Raw genomic sequence first — 21734 nt, forward strand, 5'->3', positions numbered from 1 at the left:
CCTGTTCTTCGCTAACAGGAGGGGCACCCGGTGTGGTCTTCTGCTGCTGTAGACCATCCGCTCTTCAGAAATGCTCTTCTGCATACCTTAGTTGTAACAAGTGGTATTTGTGTTACTCTTGCCTTCATATCAGGTTGAAGCAGCCTGGCCATTCTCCCATGACCTCTGGCATCAAAGACATTTTCACCCAGAGAAATAACTCCAGCTCACTCAGTGTTTTCTCTTTTTCTGAACATTCAGTGAAAACTCCAGAAATGGTTGTGTGTGAAAATCCCAGTAGATCAGCAAGTTCTAAGATACTGAGGTGAGCCAGCGAGCCCAGCTGGCACCAACAATCATGCCAAGTCATTTAAATCACCTTTCTTCCTCATTCTGATGCTAGCTTTGAACTTCAGCGGGTCGTCTTAGCCATATCTACGTGTCTAAATGCACTGAGTTGCTGCCGTGTGGTTGGCTAATTGGATATTTGTGTTAAACAAAAGTTGAACAGTTGAACAGGTGTACCTAATGAGGTGGCCGGTGAGTGTAGAAGTCAGGGAGTTTGAGAGAACATTCACATTCTTGTTTAAACTTGAGGGGGTGATTATTTCACAAGAAGAAACTAATTATTTTCCAAATCAAACTTATTTAAAATCATAAATGACTCTGCAGAATAAGTGCTATGAAGATGAGATCATAATCCACTATCAAATGTCAAGTATCAGTGTCTTCCCCTGAAGATATTATATGATATTCTCTCTCTTCTCTGAATAGCTCAGCTGAGTCTTTCTTTTAGCTCTGGCTAAGTTTTCTTCCTAGAGACTCAGCCTGTAATCCTAAGGTGGTTTACTGTAATTACCAAAGACATCAAGCTGTTCCAGGGACTCCACTTCTTTAAACGTCTGTGTCTTTCTCCTTAGTGAAGAAAGGCAGGCTTAGTTTTTCCTTTTTTTTTTTTGTTTTGTTAATGTACTATCCTCAAATTAGAACCAGTGAAGCTGACTGGATACACTTAATGATAGAGCCTTTGTCTGAACGCTTAAGTGTAAATAAATTACGCAACTGCACATCATATAATTTTCTGCATTTAAAATAGGAGTGGCATGAAAATAGATCAGCGAGCTGCGAGAAAGTAAGAGGCATCGTTTACAAGCGCTAGTTGTAATTATATGGAGCGCTTCTCCTCATCTAAGTACATAACATCAAAGGAATTTATAGTACCAGTGAGAACATGTAAAACACAAAGCAGTCCAAATATACATGTGAGCTCAACGCAAGAGCTGAGCATATATTACTCACCCCTGTCTAAAGTCCTAACCAGAGTTATTTTACAGTGAGATCACTCATGTGTGACATGACCACAACTTCCATTATTGTCAAGCTTTTCAGTGTGGGAGAAAAAGAGGCTTTAAAATAACCTACACACTTTATAGTGCACAGTGTACAAAGGTAGCAAAGAATAACAAAAACCATTTATGCATGAAAGCCAGTGCGTGTTTGTCGTGGGTTGAACCTTTCCAAAGAAGCTACCTTTGGAATTTTCATCAGAAGTCTGTTGACCTCCAGGAGCTCCTCTCACAAAGCCGCCGTTCTATATTTACAACGGCCTTCATTGTATTTCGGTCATGTGGACAAAGTGGTTACTTTTATGCAGGTGTCGTGGAGCAAACAAGCGTGAATGACAAATAATGTAACAGTGGTGTCTGAAGCCAGGATGCAAAACAGCAACTGGAGCGGAAGGACATTGTAGGAAAATAATAATGTGGGATTATATGGTTTAATCTCTAGTTTAGTTTGTCTATAAGGTAAAGTCATTTCCCTTAATCCCACACCTTCCTGGGTGCAAGTGACAACAGGAAAATAGAGCCTCTGATAGCTTTAGGTAAGAGGTCATATGGCGGGATGTTTTATATGAATTTATGATCACCTAAGTTAGAGTGTTAGTGAATTGTTACATGTTCTGTTTGATCCAGGGCTCTCATATTCTAGATGCTAAGTAGAAAACTTATCTGGGCTGATGTTTCAGTCCTGGCGTCAAAATAAAAGTTTCAAAGCCTTTGTTACTAAATGCAAAAGAGATTGAATAAAACATAATTAAAGCAAATTAACATAAAATGCAGTTACAGCAGTTTTCCTGTAAATCCAATTACAGCGGGATATATTTGCTGTTACTCAACCTGTTTACAGTGTAGGCCTCAAGAGAGGTGGCTCCTTGCAGGGCAGGATGGTTATTAAACAGGACTATATCCTCTTTGCAGGTCTAGCACAGAATTAGCTGTGGTGTAGAAGAAGCAGATCCTGCACTTTCAGCACTGTTGTGTTACTGGGACATATCACAGGGAAGTGCAAGAGAAACATTTTTGACAAGACAGATGAAGAGAGACGGCGTATGGGCTCCTTCTGGAAGAAGATCAGACAGGGGGCTGGACACAAAATGCCATGGTCCAGGAGAAGTGCCACCAAATACCTGTCCGATGGAGGTGGCATCAACTTCTCAGAGGTTAGACAATATTTAAATAAAATGTGCTCGAAAGCAAAGAAGCCATCACCATGCACTTGAATTTTCCATATAATTTTGTTACACAAGAACGTAAAACGTTCAATTCAACGGAATCCGGTCAAATTACATGTAATTAATTGGCATACAGTCAGTTTGTACCAAGCATGTGCTCTTTATTGCTTAATTATATGAGTAAATAAAACTTTTATTTTATATATTTACATATTTTCAGTTTTTTATTTTATTTAACCTTTATTTATACATGCAATCCAATTGTTTCAATATAAAAGAGACTAACTAAACTAACTAAATGAAAATCGCGAAAATTGTTTACACAATATTAAAACGGAAAAATTCAGATGCATTTTACTCATATTTATTTCTTCATATTTATAAGGGCAAATAATGATTTTTACATTGTGGCAAATAAGACATAGCCATTCATTTATATTCATTCATTCAGCATTAGTGACAACATTGTATTCATTCATAAATAATCCATTATAAGACAAGAAACCTTAATGATTGCTAATGTGCCTTGAAAGAGAAATGTGTTAAATAGCATATAGGTCGAGTAGCGTTAAGATACTCGTCATCATATCCACTATTATTATTATGGGAAGAAGAAGAATATCCCGTGTCTAGGAAAAACACTGAAATATGAGTAAGTATACAGACAGCTTTAAGCCCAAAATAAAAATGGTCATGTTGGAAAATATGTCAGCAATTGTAAATATGGGCTACACCGTGGTTCAGTGCATTCCACTTGCATAAGGTAGGCAGGTCTGCTTTACTTTAGCACCTGGACAGTCAGACAGACGGCAGAGGGAGGCAGAAGCGCAGCGGGGTCCAGGTCTCTCCACCTCTCCACGGGCGTGTGTCGTATTTAACAGTTACTCGCGAAGAGCAGAGTCTGTAAAAACACAGTAGTCAAAGAAACCGTGTCCAGTAACTTTGGACAGCTCTGATTTTTCACTTATTTTTATGTGTTGTCGACACTTCCCGACGAGAAGATGAGCGGCGGCGTGACGCGGGCGGTGGAAAAGGGAGAAGAGGACGACGAAACTAAAGTGAGTGATGCTGCGTGACACTGGTTTAAAAGCACTAACTACTAAGTTTAGCGTTGCACTCACCCGGATTTCATACTGGGCACATTTTGGTCCACAATGACATAGTTCCCATTAGACTTCCCAATTTTTAAGAGCAGTTTTTCATATGAAAGCGAAACTTTTACCCGCAAATAATAATAATAATAACAACCTCACATGAACTATGTAAAATAATGTGACGTTAAAGCAAAAATCTATCCTTCCTCATCCTCGTTCACCATATTTGCATCACGTTTCCTTTGCTGAACACAACGCAGACTGTTTTTATAAAGATGGCAAATCTAACAACATCACTTAAGATGAGACTTAGGATCCTTGGACTGATGTCTATATTTCTCTAACAGTGTGGGGACATGATCGTGAACATTTTTAGTAATACTTAATAAAAATTTGAGTAAACCCTTCTACTCACCTTAGACCGCCAACACTGTTAATTATAAGCTACGACTATTTAACTAATGACTCTTATTTTAAATAAATAAATAACTCACCTGTGCTGAGGTACTCAATATATGATGCAGTGTTTACTTTTCTTGTTGTTTACTTAAAAAGTGGAATAATGGCAAAAGATGTGGGCTGACCACCAATGCTGAAGTCACTTCAATCAAGGGACACGACAATAGTGTAGATCACGGGTGGGCAATTAATTTCCCCAAGGAGCTGCATGAGAAACTATTTAACTGGTGAAATTAACCAATATTCATTTCATCTCTTTATAAGCTTCTTAAGGAAATTAATTACCCACCTTTGGACTAAAAACTTGCTGCTGTATCCTATAGAAGCTGCAGAAAGAAATTTGACTACTATAAATAGACTATAAATAATGCTAACTGCAGCACATATATATTTTAAAGCAGAATTTAATAGCACATATGGCAATCCAAACCAAAACTGTGATGCTGCACCTGCATCAACAACTTCTAAAGGTAGTATACTTCTCATGTCACATATAGCAATATTCCTGGTGTATAAGAAATCAAAATCTAAGCAATAAAAGCATTTAAAGTAATTCCAAATGTTCTGTGATTTCAAAGAATAAAAAAATCTCAAGCAAGTCCAGCCACTGTATTGCAGTGCTTCTTGTTGCTTGACTTTAGTTTTATTAATAACTTCGCCTGCACAGAAAAATAAGCACTACCATTGTAGATACACCAATATTGCTCTCATGGGCTCAGGAAGTGGAACGGATCCTCTTCCAATCAGAAGCTGGTTCGATCCTTGGCTGCTCCAGTCTTTCTCAAACTGAGTTGCGTGTGAATGTGTGTGTATGATGTTTACATAGAAAGCACTTACATGTATAAAGAAGTGCTTTTGGGAATGCTTAGAGTGATCAAGTAGAGAAGGGAAGTGCTACACATGAACCTTAACCGTGACCATATACAATAAACTTTTTAAGAATGAACTGATGTGTTCACACAAGGGAAATGTAAACGCTATCAACTCATTAAACACCAGTGAACAATTATTTTGTTTTTGTTTTTTATTACAGATACAGTAACTGTAATCTCTCGAGCCATTGTAGAAGGATGACAAAGCAGGTGACCGGACATTCAAGAAAGTCAAATTTACAGGGAACTCTGAGCGTCACAGCGCTCATTAAGAATGTGCCGGTACTTGTTGGTTTGGTAGTTAAGTAGAAATATGATCACTGGCAATCAATCAGTTTTTTTTCTTCCAACTGTCTTGCGCATTGTTTTCTTGAGATGCTTCCTTGTAGATATAAAATGACAACTATTTATTGTGAATCTGCCAAGTAAAACATTAAACATTGCGTGATGCTGTCAAGATCTCGGTTAAATTAATTTAGTGCTTCAAATCAATGATTTTATACGTGTCGAGTCCTGTTGTGATGCCACATGTGGTGCATGGTGGCAGCGCGAGTGAACAGATAATTTGTTTATAAAGACTCTTGGCAGGAAGCAGAAATCTTTCCCAACAAATGCACTCAGGCTGTTCAAGCTTTTCTCCCTCTACTGATAGATCTGGTGCAACAAATTCATATGAGAACTGTTTGTGGTTTGGAGGGGATCTTGTTTGTGTGGACTGTTCTGAGATCGTTCTTGACTATAGTCTCAGCAGATGCATGCAGCTGAGAAGACAGCAGTGTTTTCACATTCAGTTAAGTAACCGGTGAAATAAATTGCTGAAAAAGTAAATAAAAGCAACCAAATTATTTCATTTTCTGAATTGCCTCTTCACAACCATGCCTGTCAAATAATACGATGTGTTTGTGCTGATATGCTGTGCTTAGTTTTCTCCAGATGTAGTGCTTTGCATTAGGGCCAGACATCTTAATTTTGGTTTAATCTGTCCAAAGAACATTGTTCCTGTCTGTGTTTTGTCCTGCCTCCTTATGTTCTCTATTCTTTTATCTTCTCTTCCCTACCTCATTCCCAAACCGGCTGTGTCAGATTGCTGCCTCTGTTGGAGATTTCTTCCTGTAAAAAGAGACTTTTTCTTCCCGCAGTCACAAAGTGCATCTTCATATGGGGTTACTGAGTTTTTCCCCAGAATACAAAATCTTTACTTTTCAACATAAAGCACCTTGAATTGACTGTTCTTTTCCCCCCGACTTTTCAAAAAGAAAATCCACCAATATAGCCGATATTAGATTATTTTACATCATAAAAATGTATTTTAAGGCCACCTAATGTGAAAGAGTTACAGCTATGACTTTTTAGAATAGGTTTAGTGCCATCAGAAACAATTTAAGGCGGTTTATTGTAGTTTTATAGCTAGAAGTAAAAGTGCAATGTTAGTTTTTTGTCTCAAAAATCTTCCCAGTTTTCTTATTCAGAGAGCCTGAGACCCACAGGTGTCGAACTCCAGGCCTCGAGGGCTGGTGTCCTGCAGGTTTTAGATGTGTCCTTGATCCAACACAGCTGCTTTAAAAGGCTAAATGACCTCCTCAACATGTCTTGAAGTTCTCCAGAGGCCTGGTAATGAACTAATAATTTGATTAAGGCGTGCTGACCCAGGTTGAGATCTAAAACCTGCAGGACACCAGCCCTCAAGGCCTGGAGTTTGACACCCCAGGATAAGAGCCTTTGGGTATATTGTATATTGTGTACTGTATATTGTATATATCAGGCAGAGAAAACATGGGTTTTTTCATCTTAAACATGACCTCAAATAACCCATTTAAATACATTTAGAGGTTTATTTTGTATTAAGTAATGGTAACGGTAATTTAAGGGTAATTTTAGGGTCTCTTGTGTCATGTGTGTGAACATGATGTGAACAACAAGCGCATTCTAGGTAAGGTTGTTATTAAAATACCTTAGCTGGATTCCAATGTGGTTTTCTTAGCTCCACGATATACTTGGAGAGCGACGTGGGAGAGATCGCATGCAAGTCTTTTGTTTGTATTGCAAACACGTCTAAAGGTTATGTTGGCACTACTTACACATCAACAAAAACAACTGAATGACAATGACAGCTGGAAGACAGTGAACCGAGGTTAAAGCAGCACTTAGAAGTTAGTGAAAGAATATGGGGATTTTACATATGTTTGTACATATATCACTAAATCAGAGCACGTGTATATATGACTTTTCCCTATGTTAAACATGAGTAAAAATGCTTTGTTGATACTCTATAAAAGTAGAAACCCCATATTGTTTAAAATTGTGAAAATGGTCCTGCACAACTTTCCAAAGACTAAATATGTCAATTGATGATTTTGTACTGTCCAACAGGAAACCAGAAGATTTAGATCATTAGTTTACTAACAAAAAATAACAAAGAAACCATAAAATAAGCATGTTTAAGAGTCCTTCTTAGATGGTCTGCTGTCTCCTCATTTGACAAAACAAATGATTAGTTGATTGTAAGTTGAACTGTGGCTTCATTATAAGCTTCAAATGGCCACGAAACACGTTATGTAACAGAATATCAGGATTAATATCATTTAGGAGATGTGCGTACTAAGTCAAAGATAGCTGGATAAACATGCACTAACATGAACATATTTGGTCGGTGCAGCATTTGACTTTTGTTTGCATGGTTTTGTTTGCTCTGCACACACGCACCGTGCCAGTAACTCGTTATATAAAGATACTTCATTCATCTCTGTTATGTAACTCTTAACACATTCCTCAGTGTGCTGCAAACTACCACTGTCACTATGTGGCAGATAAATGAGGTCATTCCTCATGCGTACATTAAGATACTAACAGATCAAAGAAATCATTAAATGCCCAAAATTAGCGTGACATTCATACCCATGATGAGTGTATGTAAACTGCTTTCCTTTGTCACATTCATCAACAAAAGATGTTAAAACAAAAGCTCAGTAGGTTCTTATGTTTAGACTCGAGCTGATCATTGTAATATTTGTTTAAATTCAACGCCAACAAAGTTTTTAGTCCACAGTTCTGTAGGGGAGACCGGGGATAGTTGTAATGTGGGTCAGTTGTAACACTTCCAATTTCTCCAATCAGGGCTAAGTTTCAAATGATGTGACTCATCCTGTGCATGCCCAACTCAGTTCTGCTATCACATGTGAAAAATCAGCACATTTTGTCAAACACAGACAATTTAACACCAAAAAAAGTAATTTGTATGCCAAAAAGTAAGTTTTTCTACTTCATTTCAATTTCTAATAGCATTATCTGCTTTGCAGTTAAACTCATCAAACTTAAATTATGTTATTTGTATGTCTATGGGGATATATTCTGTGTAGGTCTTTAGTGCTAATGTTTTAGCCATTGGCTGTAATGTTAGCTAGTTCATGGCTATAGGAGTCTGGGTCAGTTGTAACAATAATGCAGATGTTACAACTTACCACACTATTACTTTAACTTATATTAAACAAGTTGGGGCAACGACATCAGCAGAGAGAGGTTCACTGGTCGCTTTTGTATATGCGGTTAATGCCATTGGCAACACAATTCCTCCACTGTTTGTGTTCCCACACATACATTATGCAGACCACTGTGTCAGAGATGGACCAGTAGGAAGTACTGGTAGTGGAAATAAATCAGGATGGGTGCAAGAAACAGATTTCCTCATCTTTCTGAAGCACTTTGCAAACCACACCAAGGTAAGCCATGATAAAAAGTAATGGAATTGCGATGCTGGTGAACAACTACATTTTTTCAGGTTCATTGTTATGTTCAAAATTGGTGCAAGAGTTGTAGGTTATAATGCCCACTGAGCCAATGAGGCCAAACTCAAGGAAGACCAACCAAAATTAATGAAATATTCAGTTGCAGAAAATTCCATAACTTGTCTTTTTTGGGGGTTTGGGATATGTTCAAAAGCTAGATTTCTGCATTCTGTCACACACACACATAGCTACATTAATGGCTCTAAGTGCATTCATGTGTTGAATAAACAAAGATTACATATTAATATTTTGTCAGTACCCTTATTTCATTGTGTTACATTTCACCCCAGGATATGTTACAACTAACCCAGACTATGGGGTTAATTGTAACATTTCACTCTTTGTGTTTGAGACCATACCATGCAATGGGTAATTGTGTTGCAGAGAAAATAGCTGCACTATTTAATAGCAGAGACATGTAAATACTTTGCATTACATTTTGAATCCACTACCTTAAAAGAGCTCCAAGTTACAGACAGAAATGTCAAAAATGTTACAACTATCCCCGGTCTCCCCTATAATCTAATCAGTGGAAATGCTCCCTCCAGTTTTTTCCATGCTGTATTTAACATCACAGTCCTGCAGGGAAGCTCTGAACTGCATGCCTCCTTGAACTGGCGCTCTCGCTGTAGCTCTGACGGGAGAATAATCTGGAGGGGGGGGGAAAAGGGTTGGGCAGCTGATGCAGCCTCGCCCAGCCATGTAAGGCAAGACAGCCGTGGCTTCCCATGTACTTAGTCACACAGATAGAGACAGTCTGGATCGCAGCTGCCTGATCATCCCCGGGAAAAGTCCTAGACAACTTTCTCAGCCCAGGTAGATGTAAGTGTGATTCTTTGTGAGATAAAGTGGCATGGTGATTATTATCATGGTGATTATTATGAGGGTAAAGTCTGTGATGGTTCTTGTGGTTGTAATATTTTGCTTTTGCATGGTGAAGTATAGAGCGGTGGTTGGCAGATGATTCATTTAGCTTTGTCTTCCCAGTAGACCAGTCGATACATGATCTCTGCAAGGAAATTCTTTAAATGAACATTGCCGTCTGTTTGATCAGCACGATTTCTCCGAAAAGCAACCACCAAACTTTTATTATTCAATCTGAATTGACCTGATTCTGTTAAGTTTCTTCTCACCTCCTGCGTGCTAGCAGCGGTATTTAACTTGTTACATAAAAGTAATTGTAAAAGTGACACCTCCTATTTGTCAGTTGTTTTCTTGTGTCATGAAAAAAATGATTCAGCTTTCATTGTATTAGCTCAATATTCTTTGGGGATTATTCATGAGACGAGTCTATATTAATACCTATAATGTGTATGGCGTGCGCGATCTGGTGGAGCAGGATTTGCGGATAACAAAAACTTGTTTTAAGCAGATAATTACGTCTTCATTCATAAGGTGTTTAGCCTGTTGCTTAGTAATAAAACACGTCTGTTTTGACTGGTAGTGGAGATGGGTAGGTTTCACACATGGCTGTGAACTCGGGGGGTCTTGCTGTGAGTTACTGCTCGGCCTGGTTTTCCCTTTCCAATGTTTTTAGCTTGCTTCAATGATCTCTGAGTGGCTGATCCTTTATTCGGTGTTGCTCTATCCTTTCACTATGACATCATCTCCAGATCAGTGAACGGCAGTCATGGAGGAGTTAGTTGCCCCCTTGGTGGGACGCTCCTCTATTGATTGTGTAAGGTCACCGGCGATAGAGGGATGCTCTGGTAGCCCAGACTCGTATAGGGGAAGCTGTGATGCCACCTACTAATCAGTACTCATGAGTCAGGCTGGACAGATTTATAAACAGCTGTTTTCATGTCTCCTGTGAGTCTGTTCCAATAATGATGATGTGATCTGCAGTGTTGTTGAGTCTTTGATCATCTCAGCTTCAGAGATAATGACTACCTAATTCTGCTCCGCTCCGCTTACACTGTCCAAGTCCCCCTCATGCTTTTGTGTTCTGGTCTGAGATAAGCCAATCTTAATCTGCTCAGTTAACAGTTTTACGGGTTTAGGAATAATTAACTATTTTGATCACTGTTAAAAAAATGATCTCCATTAAATAAAATTCTTTTTTTCTTTCCTCCAGTCAAATTACTTCTTTTCTTATATAGTAGTAAACTCCATATCTCCACAATATGAGCTGTTTTCATCCTTTTATATGAATCACTGAAGTTACACCCTCCACTAAAGGAGGTAGAAAGAACTAGAAATGCATACAGTAGCTTTGGCACCTCTCAGTATTCCACTTCCATTGTTTTTTATGCTGAATGCAGGACATTAGAGACAGAAAACAGACTCTCCCTTTGGGCTCTCTGCTGCTGCTCAGTTACACAGTTAAGCTACAGTTTGTCTTTTTACCAGAACCTTTATCTCAGCACTTTGTTTGCATTTTTGCATTTAATGTTTCACGTCTTTATTAGTGTCACAGCACTGAGATTCGTAATAATTTGTTTAACTAGTAACTAAATTGTTAGTAATTGTTAATGCCGTTGTGCTCTCACGCACCAAATCGAAAAGTTCGAATGCCACGTGGTTAAGAGTGCTGTTCTCATAGCCAGAACTGTGACATCACACAGTGCCAAGAGCAAAAAAAACCCAAAAACTGCCTGAAACAAAACATTTAGCACAGTCTGAAGCATGAGCTTTTGGCTGATTACTTGCAGACTGCTAGTTCTACTTCATGTTGCACAAAACAGTTATTTAATGGTGCTTTGTTCCATGCCTTTAAAGGAAAATCAATCAACTCCCATAGAAAAGCACGTCCCTCAGTGGCTCTGATATGATCAGTTAAACTATTTTCATGAGCTTTCCCACCTTATGAAACAGTTATATTTGTAAAGATAATATTTCTTTGTGCAAAAAAGGCTACTTGACTTTGCACGCTCTGGGTTCTTAAGGCTTTGAAGTTATATGAGGTCAGGCTTTTACAGAAGCCCTGAGCTGCACAGACAAGCCTGGAGAAGCTGCTCTCCCAAGTGTCTGCCTCTTTGTCTCAAGAGTGGAAGCAGATTATTATCTGCACTGTAAACGCACAGAGCAGATGAAAGGTTTTTTTTTTTAAATTATGTTCATTAAAAACGTGAGTTAGCTCATGCCCATAGAGCAGATACATGTAGATAGTGGAGCTGTGTAGCTCTGATGATGTGGAACTATATCGAACAATCTGTAAATGCAAGTCTATGCAAGTCATCCAGTTTAGGAGATAGCTGTACAAATCTTTTAAATATAACAAAATTTAATGGGACATTTAGATTTAAATTCACAAACTACCCTGGCAAGTGTATCATTCTGCAGAAAAGACCATCTAAGACCCTTGTGCTAGTGGCAGGCTTTACAACAATGATGGTGTCTCCACTCGGCTAAGCTGTGATGTTAGCAAAGTGCACACTTACTGGCAGGTGCAGACAGAAGTTTTTACAAGCAACAACTTGCAACAAGGCTTTGGGACTTTTTAAGTGTTGGGGTGATTCCTGAAAAGAAACTTTGCAGCTGAGTTTTCTTTATTTTCTTTCTGGCTCTTTGTTCGCCATAAAGAGAGTGACATCTGGTTTCCTAGCATTCTGTCTAAGGCAGATATTTCTATAGGTGATACTTTTAAAACATAACACTGCCAGCTCCGCCCAGGGTGCGCCTGTCCCATGATCCTGCCTGCGTCTCTGTTGAGAGCAAAGCCCTTGAGGTGTCCCTCCCTCAGATCAAAGTTTCAGACTTGGCTTACCTCTCACCGCCTCTGTGCTGATGGTTTTCAGGTGGCACAATCGCGCTCTGAGAGCTGCCATTCAAGCTAAGCCATTTGTTTGAATTGCAAACAGAGAACTGGTCGCTTACGTCAGTAGCCAAATGTGTTCCCCACATTTGATGCGTTGTTTAACGTGGCATGTTCATGCATGCACCGAAACACTCCAGAATCCGAAATCTGTTTCCACTCAGTCACACAGTTTCATTTTATCCCAGTGACCATCGTGATGAGCAGCCACTAATCAACAAACCACCAGCAGTCAGTGGGCGTACCCCCAACTGCCTTGCCACAGAATTACTGGAAGCCTGACACGGTTAAACGGGATTTCACAGGAAAGAAGGCATGGCTGACTAATGAATTTGCCAGTTATTGTATGTGAAACAAAATCTGTAAGAAAAAAGAGCAAAATATCTTATTCTAGGATGTGTTCTACTTTCCATCTGGTTTTCTTGACTAAAAGTGCCTTTCAAGTTTAAACCCCGAGCTTGTTTAGGATTACACTGTGTCCCTTATATCTCGAGTATGTGTGTCCATGTGCTCACAAGTAATGCTTTCTTAAAGCTGACGACAGACTGTGGTATGTAGAGTACGTGTCAGTGCCTCTCAGGTGTCATTTTCACTGCAAGCAAATTAAAGGTGTGTAAGTAGGAACAATGTGTGAGAAACATTACTAAATTATTTCAAAAGCATGCTGGGTGCCACTGATGAAACAGGGTGGTATTAATAGTGAGAATATTATAGAACAAATAGCGTGTAAATGTAAAATATGATTCAGGTGGAGTTTTATGGCATTCTTTTGCAGAACCAGAGAGGGAGAAACATCTGGTTCTTTGCTCTCTTTGCATTTTGTGAAACACAAGCATCTCAAATGCTTGTGAAATAGCTAAAATACCTTTGTGATGGAAAACAGGAGGCTGGAACTGGAGAAACATATTTATGTGGGGATCAGTAAATCAGTGAACAGCAGCTGTAAACATCTGGTGTACGCAATACAAGTAAACAAATCAGCATACCTCAAACTCATGCTATTAGGAGTGTTTGAACTAACTCAGCATATTCTAGCCTTTTGTCATAATAGTAATAGTTTTGGGTATTTACTACAGGATTACAAGTTCAAGTTTTTAAACTAAACGAAGAAGACAGTTACAGTGCAAGAGCTTTATTTTTGCCTCAGGCTCTTAAGCTGTGCGCCATTATTGCAGCTACCTGTTGCCCTCTGTGGTCACGCCCACACGGAATTTAATTAAGGCCACTGATGACAGTGTGCACAGCAGAACCACAAAGCACACAGTGTTTTCACAGGAGCTCGGCCTACACAATGTCTTAGCATATTAAGCACTCCATATGCTCATATACTGTAGGGTGGGGACAAACTATACATGAGCTATACACTCCAGACATAGTGGATTTGGAGATAAGATAAAAATGAACTGTTACGTAGCTCACCAGCAATTAGAGTGTTATCCTTCACTTTCAGGGGATTTTGTTTGTCAAAAGGACTAAACCGTTTGTTTTCTTTGCATACTTGGACTAAAGCAACACAAATACACCTTCATCCTACTAAATGGGTGTTCCCAAGGACAATAATAATAATGGATACTTTATTGATCCCCATGGGGAAATTACTTGTTTTTCTCTGCATTTGACCCATTCACTCTGTGAAGCAGTGGGCAGCCCACTAAGCAGGCGCCCGGGGAGCAGTGTGTAGGGACGGTACCTTGCTCAGGGGTACCTCAGGGTAGCCGTTAAGTGGATTCGAACCGCCGACCTTCCGATCATGGGCCGACCACTTTACCTACTGAGCTATCCCTGCCCACACAAGTGCGTGTTTTTACAATATTAAGCATTTGTTTGTTATGTGGTTTGACTAAAATCACAGGTGGGTTTAGCTGACTTTCTCGGGTGAGTTAAATGTATTTGTGTCTATGTTTGTGGGAGAAAAAAATGAAAAGTACCCCTCAAAAACGAATTACTACAGCAAGTCACGCTGATTAGCATGTGAGCGTAGATTAAAGAGTCATGATCAGCACACAATGACACGTACTTCCAGTGAAAGAGTACTCTCACTGGCGGGAGTGTCTGCCTTATTAGGACAACAAGATGCAACACTATTGCAGCAATAACTGGCAAGGACAGTTTAAGGAGATGATCCACACAAGGGCACATTTACTGGGATTCCTACTGCCTCATTCAGAGAGCAGAATTAACTAGAACTGAACTGAAATATAAGTAGGCGATATATCAAAATAATAGAATAGAATAGAATAGTATACACATATATAACAATATCTACAAAATAGAATGCAATGCACTGCAGTAGATTCAAGAGAAGAGGTCACATCTCTCGGATCAAACATAAGGCATGATGCACTGATCAAAACAAACCAAACAGAACAGATACTATAAAAATGAGTGGGACAGACTAGAATACAATAGAAGAGATGGACAGTTACAGTGAATTACGTTGGCCATGAGTTATGTTAGTCAAACCATCTGAATCTTTCTGGAATTTCCAGTGTGTGTGTGTGTGTGTGTGTATTATATAAACTTTAGTTTATAAAAGCCTGCATGACAAATAATCTCCGTATTTTCTGTTTCCGTTGCCAAGGCGACACGTTGACTCTGGAGTGACTAAGCAGTCACGGATGTTTTGAGTTGTGATATTTTTGTCCCTGACTGGTCAGCCTTGGTTTCATTTTCTCCAGTGTTTGATCATAATCACCAGACTTGGCCACGAGGGCAGAGTGGAAATGTTTCCTCATTGGCGGTTGCTAGGCTTCACAGTTTAGCTGTGTGGCATCCAAGGAGAAACCTCAATAAAGGGGAAGTTTTAAAAAAAAAACGCTCTCTCTCTCTGGCTTTCAGCTCCACCCTGTCTTTCAGTTGAGACTTTCATTTTGAGCCCTGCTTCATTTCCCGATGCTTCATTTAGCACATCTTATCTCATCTTTCATTTCAGGACCGTTGCAGGCAGCTTAGACTCAGCTTACAACGTCGAGACCAGACAGGCAACACCTCACAACAGCACAACAGTAAGGTACAACTTCAAAGCAGTTTTAAAACTATTTGTTAACTGAGAGAAAGAGAGGAATGCAGAATGGGAAGTTTGATATATACATATGAGGGTTTGTGTTTGTTTTTGTTTTTTTATACTGAATGTAGGAGAGCACCATAGAATTTGCGCCGCCGCAAAAACCTGAAGGGCAGGAAGACGAAGTTGAAGTCAGACCTCACATAGAAGTTGAAGTCATCAAAGTATGTGAGCTTGTTTTGCTTGCTCATGTTTATTGATAAAGTTTGAGCAACTCAACACTTCAGTTTTAACTGAACTACAGTCATATTATCTAACATGCTGCGGTCACTGTATCATCCAGTTTTACCTTGGAAAAAACCCACCGGAAGAAAGCGTCAAGATGCTTACGGACGAGGTGTCCCAGATTCAGGAGGTCAGTGTGTGGACAAGTCAAAGCTGAAAAGCTATTGGTGGAAAGCAGAGTGTGTTTCTTTAAGCACAGCGTTCAGCTGTGTCAAGGGTATACCTGTGGTTCTGCATAGTACACATCTTTTTAATGCCTGATGTGTTTTTGTATTTAGGTGAGGTATTGTCTGAAGACTCTGAGACAGCAGATGGCAGCCAGGCAGAATGGCAACAACAACCAGGTACACACCCTCTGCCTCAGAAACAGTTCAACAGATTATCTTTGGTCCGGCAATTTGGAAGAATAGTGATTTTAATGCCTTAAAAGGATCAAAAGGTTAAGTATATTACAAGTTATGTATATATATGTGCTGCATATAAGGCTAATTTCCTCCTCTGACCAAACAGTAAAGATCTACAGTAAATATCTACCAATTTTACAAGATCTACATGACATTTATAAAATAAAATAAAAAGCTTTTTTAGATGAGCTTTGCCCTTAAAATAGGTGGCAGCATCTAAGTAAAATGCAAATAACCGAGCAGAGTTAGTGGTTAACAATAGCCTCCATATAAATGATAGAATATTTAAGCAAGAGTTACAACTGGAAAATTACTTGCCTAGTTTAGATGTTATTTGGCAGGGTTTCGATGTGAATGCAATTTCTTTAAGTTGCAAAGACAGAAATATCTGCCTGTATCCTTCAGTTTAATACCAAATGCATATCAGATAAAGAAGATGTTATTATTGAGCATAAACTTGTAACTGCATTTGAACGTGGGTAATTAGTTGATAGGTGTATTTAGTGCAATTTAATTTAATGTAATGTTTTTAACATGGGACTATAGAAAGTGACCTTTGAGTGCAGTCACTCCAGGACCTGCAGCTTTTAGAGCTTCATAGGTTGCTGCTTGGTCTTTGTGAGTGTTGAACTGTGCGTGTGGGTCACCTTCTCTTAACCTAAGAGGCTTACGAGACCTGCATGGCCTTTAAAGCAGACATATGGAATACCCAAATTATGTAACACCTTAGTGCTCCTGCTTCTTGGTTTAAACACAAACACAGCGTATCACAATATTAATTGTGTAGACCTGAACTGTTCCATTTTATGTGCAGCTTTTTCCGCACTAATTCCTCCTCCCATTTGCTCCTTTTTCCTATTCAGCGTCCAGCCAATGGCTTCAGAGTCAAAGCACCCACCAGCCAACCAGGTGTCATCAATGCCAACGGCGTCCACACTGATGCTTACGTAAGCTCGCCGTAGTTTGCAGAATTATCTGACCTCTTCTGAGGCGCTCCCGTGTGTAGCCTTTATCATTTGATTATTCATCAGTCTGAGATGAATGAAATGGGGAAATGGAAGAAGTCACTTTCAGCTGCAGTTCATTTGAATGCATTCAAAGTTTTATTCAAATGACAGTCGTGATGGAAAAAAATGCCTGTCCCTGCAGCAGTTCCTCATTGATTCAAACCAGACAACTGCCTGCTTTTGTAGAGAAAATGCTACCCAGGCTTTCATCAGCTCATAACAAAGCTTACCACACACACACAAGATATTGTCTTTCCCATGCATTATTCTCGACTTGGCGGATCATAACAACTGCTGTAATTCAACACCATCTACCAAGCAAGCAGTGTTGGCGCTGCAAGAAAGCTTGTGTGTGTTTGTGTGTGTGCATGCTAGTCAAACCCAGTATCTTCTATGTATCGTATATAGGTAAGGTAGGATCAATTTACACTTCCCTTTAAGTGGTTTCAGATTGTATCACAGTGCATTAGATGTGTTGTGTCTCCGGTAGAGGAAACCATTCTGTCTTCCCAAATAGGAGCCTTGAGTTAAAAGATTATCTGAGTAGAGTTTAACAGCTCCTTGTCTAAATGATTTTGTTACCTCAGGCTAGACCATGCAGCCTTGTAAACACAAAGCAAATGGCCTATCAGCAGCCTCTTTTATCAGTTTGTTAGCCCATGTTGAGCCCTCTGGTTCAAGAGGCTTGTGAGATTAAATCTAATTGAGCACTTTCTTTGTGTGTGTGTGCACTCTCAGGTTGGGGATAATCAGGAGGAGAGTGCGAGGCTCAGAGAGGTGACCAAACGCCTGTATGCTCAGCTGAAGGAGATGGAGAAGCAGCATCAGGAGGAGATCGACATACTGCAGGTCTGTATCAGGAGATGAGTAACGTGACACAGCTTCCTGTCCACTGCAGCTATGACTCACCCCTCTGATGCTCTCTTGCTCCTTTAATCGTCCTTGTTATCTGTCAGTGTTATCTTTGGATTTCATCCCTCATCTTGTGATCCTCCACTGTTTGGATCTTTGCTCTGCAGTACATTCATCTGTCAGGACATGTAGGGGCACCGCCCGAAGACAAACACTTTACTTTACATATGCAATTCTTTACTGTTAGTGACTCCAGCGAAACAAAATTACGCAACAGGAGGATATGAGACATTATTTACTAGGAAGTTATCTAAATCATTAATTTTTTTGACTGAATTCAGTTTAGACAGAAATAGCCGAGAACAATACATTTAAAAACAAAACATACAGTCACTTATCAAGCTAAAGGGGATCAATTATCCTGATTTTTTTATATCAAATGTACTTTGTTACAATGAAAGTTTCAAGTGGTGAGGTCAAGTATGTACAAGCAATACCTGTGAGCCAGCAGCTCAGGCTTTAGACTGCATTAAATGCTCAGTTTCAGCATTTTTGTACTCGTAGCTCTGTGTGGGATCATAGAGGGAGGATATCCTTAATATGGTCATCCAGGGCACACAGATCTGCTGTTTAACCTCATGTTTGTGATCAAGAACACGTAAAACTACTCTAGTAGAGTCCAAGAATATTTTTGTATGCATAACAGGTTCTCTTTAATGCTGCCAGGAGAAATTAATAAAGCTTAGAATCATTAATTTAGCATTTCTAAGAAGCCCTAAGGAGACAGATTGGATACCTGTCCCGAGGTATACGCCGCCTCTCACCCAGTGACTGGGACAAGCTTCAGAATAGATGCATAATTTCTGAGCAGGCACTGTTTTGCCTCAACTAGTTCAACACTTTGAACATCTCATGTAACAAAAAGCAATAAAAAGGTGCAAATAAAATGAAACTGGGGGGATTCCAACTAAGCCGCATTTTCTACTCAGGTGGCAACATGAGTGAAAAAAATACGTGGAGTTACAATTTGTTAATTCAGCTATCTTAGGGATACTAACTGTGGCAGTGAATCGGCCTTATCAAATCAATGAAAACCAGACTCAGGTCAAACTTTATATTATAGCACACCAGAAGGAAGTTCTCACACTTTGATTTTCCTCTCAGGCCGAATCAAACGAGTATCAGGCACAGCTGGCTGAGCAGACAGAGCGGCTGCAGAAGGCCGAGGAGCAGTCTGCAGAGAGAGGTCAACAGGTGGAGGAGCTGCAGAAGCTGCTGGGAAACATGGAGATCGAGAACAGCATCCTCAAAGACAAGATGGCTGCAGGAGAGGCGGAGCTGCTGCAGCTTAAAGCAGGCGGAGAGGAAGCAGGAGAGAAGGAGCAAAGGTAAGACTGCACGCAGACTCATAAAAGAAGAAGTTTCTAATAAACCAATAATGAGGAAAGGCTCTGCCCAGAGAGCATCTTATAAAATCTTATCTGATTGATGTTGCGTTATTTAAGGGAAAGCCACTTTTATGTCCTGCAGTAAAAGAGAAATACATCTTTTACTCACGTGCTTGACTGTATATAAGCTTTCTCATGTATCTGCTTTCAGGTGTGCAGAGCTTGAGAAGGAGGTGGCTGTCCTGAAGGAAAAGATTCATCATCTTGACGACATGTTAATGAGTCAGCAGAGGAAGGTCCGCCACATGATCGAACAGGTATTTATGCACATAAGGATGTTGCCTGGTGGTGCATAGTGTACACAGACACACACAGACTTGCAAGCTGCCCATAAACACACACACACACACAGGAAGCCACTAATGAGAAAATGTGATTTCTGAGGAGGCGGCCACATGAAGTAGAATTGATTTGGGGGGATGAAGCCAAGCGGAAGCATGTGGTGAAGCAGAACCGCTGGTGATAAATAAGTGATGATGCATCTGCTTCAAGCAGACAAGCATCTTGTGTTATTCATACGGTCTCTTATTGTTTGTTTGTTGCATCTATAACGCAGCTCCAGAACTCCCGCACGGTTCTCCAGGAGAGAGATCGAGCCATCAGGGATCTGGAGGAGAAGGTGGCTTTCCTGGAAGCAGAGGTGAGGAACTTTCTAAAAAAAAATGCAAACAGGCTGAATCACTGAATTTATCTCTGTTTTCTTTTGTTTTTAAAGCCTTTCTTTGCTCAAAAGATGATCAAAAACAGCTGTAGCTTTCTTAAATGAGCTTTTTAAATCTCATGATAAAAAGAGTCTATTATCCCCTGTGTTGTTCCTTAAACATGGCACACATAAAAGAAGGTGGTGCTCAAAAAAATGCACTTTTTGCTCCTGGCTGTGCCCAGGCATGTTAGAAAAATTCGTTGGCCTATTATTTCAATGAAATTATATTTTTTGCAATTATAGATTTACAAGTTCATCAGAATAAATTAGGTGTTGGTCACAGAACCATAAACAGACTATCGATGTCAGGTTTTTGTCTTTTTATGGGCTTTGCCAACAGTAGGAAAATATAAAATGGCTTTGTTGTTTGAAGTAAAGCTGTGCCTGTGTCAAGCCGAAAGAATGCGCCGTTTAACGTCGTTAATCCCGTTCCTGTTTACAGAACAAAGAAATGCATGACCACATGGAGTACTACCTGGCAGGCCAGGATCTTCCACCCTCATCTACTGAGAACAAACCAGAGGTTGTTTACAGGTGAGCCATCACTTCCTAACTTACAGTCCTTTCTATTAGTCATCCTACAGTCAGATGTCTAAAATAATCTCTTAACATTTCTTTTTCTCCCCCACCTCTGTGCAGCAAACCGCTGACACCGACAACTCAGAGCAGCAAAGCCCTCCCATTCATCAAAGTCATTGAGATCAAATCATAATTGGAGAGACAACCAAAGGAGTTAAATACTGTGTACATATTTATATATTTAACCATATATGTAAAATGCAGCTCTGCAGTGATTTTCTTTTAATTGTATTTTTATAAAGGCTGTTTTAGCAGACCTCACGCACATTCTGTCGATACTTCGTTGTTGCTTCTAGGGCTGTTCTTTGTACCTTCTTTTGGTTTCCTCAAAACAAACAGGGATCCATGCAGAATCTGAATAAGCTGTTTCAACAGGTCAAACTATAAGGCGTGTCAGTTAAACGCTGTTGCTAGTCTAGGGTCGAATGCACGAATAATCACAGTGATTTTAGTGTTTTCATGATCACAGTCACTCTCGGGGTTCAGGGTCAAATTCCTCAGTGCTTTGCACCACGTTGCCAATAGCAGGCGTGCGGTTATGATGTCAGCAACAAAATTTGTTTCACGCTTAGCTGAGAGATTGGGTCAATCGTCATACTATTTTGATTTAAGTTTGACCTTGTTTTAGCTGCGCAGTGACAGACTAACTGCCTCAACGTGCTTATTGTACAGGCCAAGCATGTTTTGTGCTAAAAGGTTATATTTAATTACGCTTATTTTTGCTTGATTATTAACATAATTATGCATTGTTCGCATTGACTTTGCTGCTTCTTCCTGTCAAATACCTTGTTGCACTCCAGGATGCATATTTTTAGAAAGTTACTTTATACTGTGAAGAGTGTAGATACCCTGAAGTTCAGTCTGCGTCACTTTTCTGTAAACTTTGTCCAGTTTTATTTAAATTTAATAAAAGAAATGGTTTATTTGACTCAGTTGATTTACAGCGCTTTTTTTTTTAAATCATGGGTTACTATATCCTTCCTCTATGACCTCACACCGC

The 21734-nt window shown here is 39.6% G+C and overlaps 1 protein-coding gene across 7 annotated transcripts; it reads left to right on the plus strand.

The window, feature by feature from the left end:
• The first annotated feature begins 2173 nt into the window (after nt 1–2173).
• tuft1b (tuftelin 1b) lies at nt 2174–21662 on the plus strand. Of its 7 annotated transcripts, XM_080295760.1 has the most exons (13): nt 2174–2479; nt 3493–3549; nt 15385–15462; nt 15588–15680; nt 15800–15871; nt 16020–16085; nt 17009–17092; nt 17891–18001; nt 19169–19392; nt 19604–19709; nt 20009–20092; nt 20598–20689; nt 20795–21662. In XM_080295760.1, exons 1-13 carry the CDS (start codon nt 2369–2371, stop codon nt 20865–20867), a joined length of 1251 nt encoding a protein of 416 aa, XP_080151886.1. In that variant the 5' UTR covers nt 2174–2368; the 3' UTR covers nt 20868–21662. The 7 variants fall into 7 exon arrangements, with proteins under 7 accessions (XP_080151886.1, XP_080151888.1, XP_080151887.1 ...); XM_080295762.1 differs by lacking the exon at nt 3493–3549; XM_080295761.1 differs by lacking the exon at nt 3493–3549 and having other exon boundaries at nt 15385–15457.
• The last annotated feature ends 72 nt before the right edge of the window (nt 21663–21734 follow it).

This window comes from Astatotilapia calliptera, chromosome 22 (genome assembly GCF_964374335.1).
Source record: "Astatotilapia calliptera chromosome 22, fAstCal68.1, whole genome shotgun sequence".
NCBI lineage: Eukaryota > Metazoa > Chordata > Actinopteri > Cichliformes > Cichlidae > Astatotilapia > Astatotilapia calliptera.

Bases quoted from the DNA above. Each gene is read 5' to 3' on its own strand.
- tuft1b (XM_080295760.1), top strand. From the start codon at position 2,369: ATGGGCTCCTTCTGGAAGAAGATCAGACAGGGGGCTGGACACAAAATG. The intron at 15,463-15,587 runs GTACAACTTCAA...TACTGAATGTAG, and splicing joins CACAACAGCACAACAGTAAG to GAGAGCACCATAGAATTTGC. The intron at 17,093-17,890 runs GTAAGCTCGCCG...GTGCACTCTCAG, and splicing joins GCGTCCACACTGATGCTTAC to GTTGGGGATAATCAGGAGGA.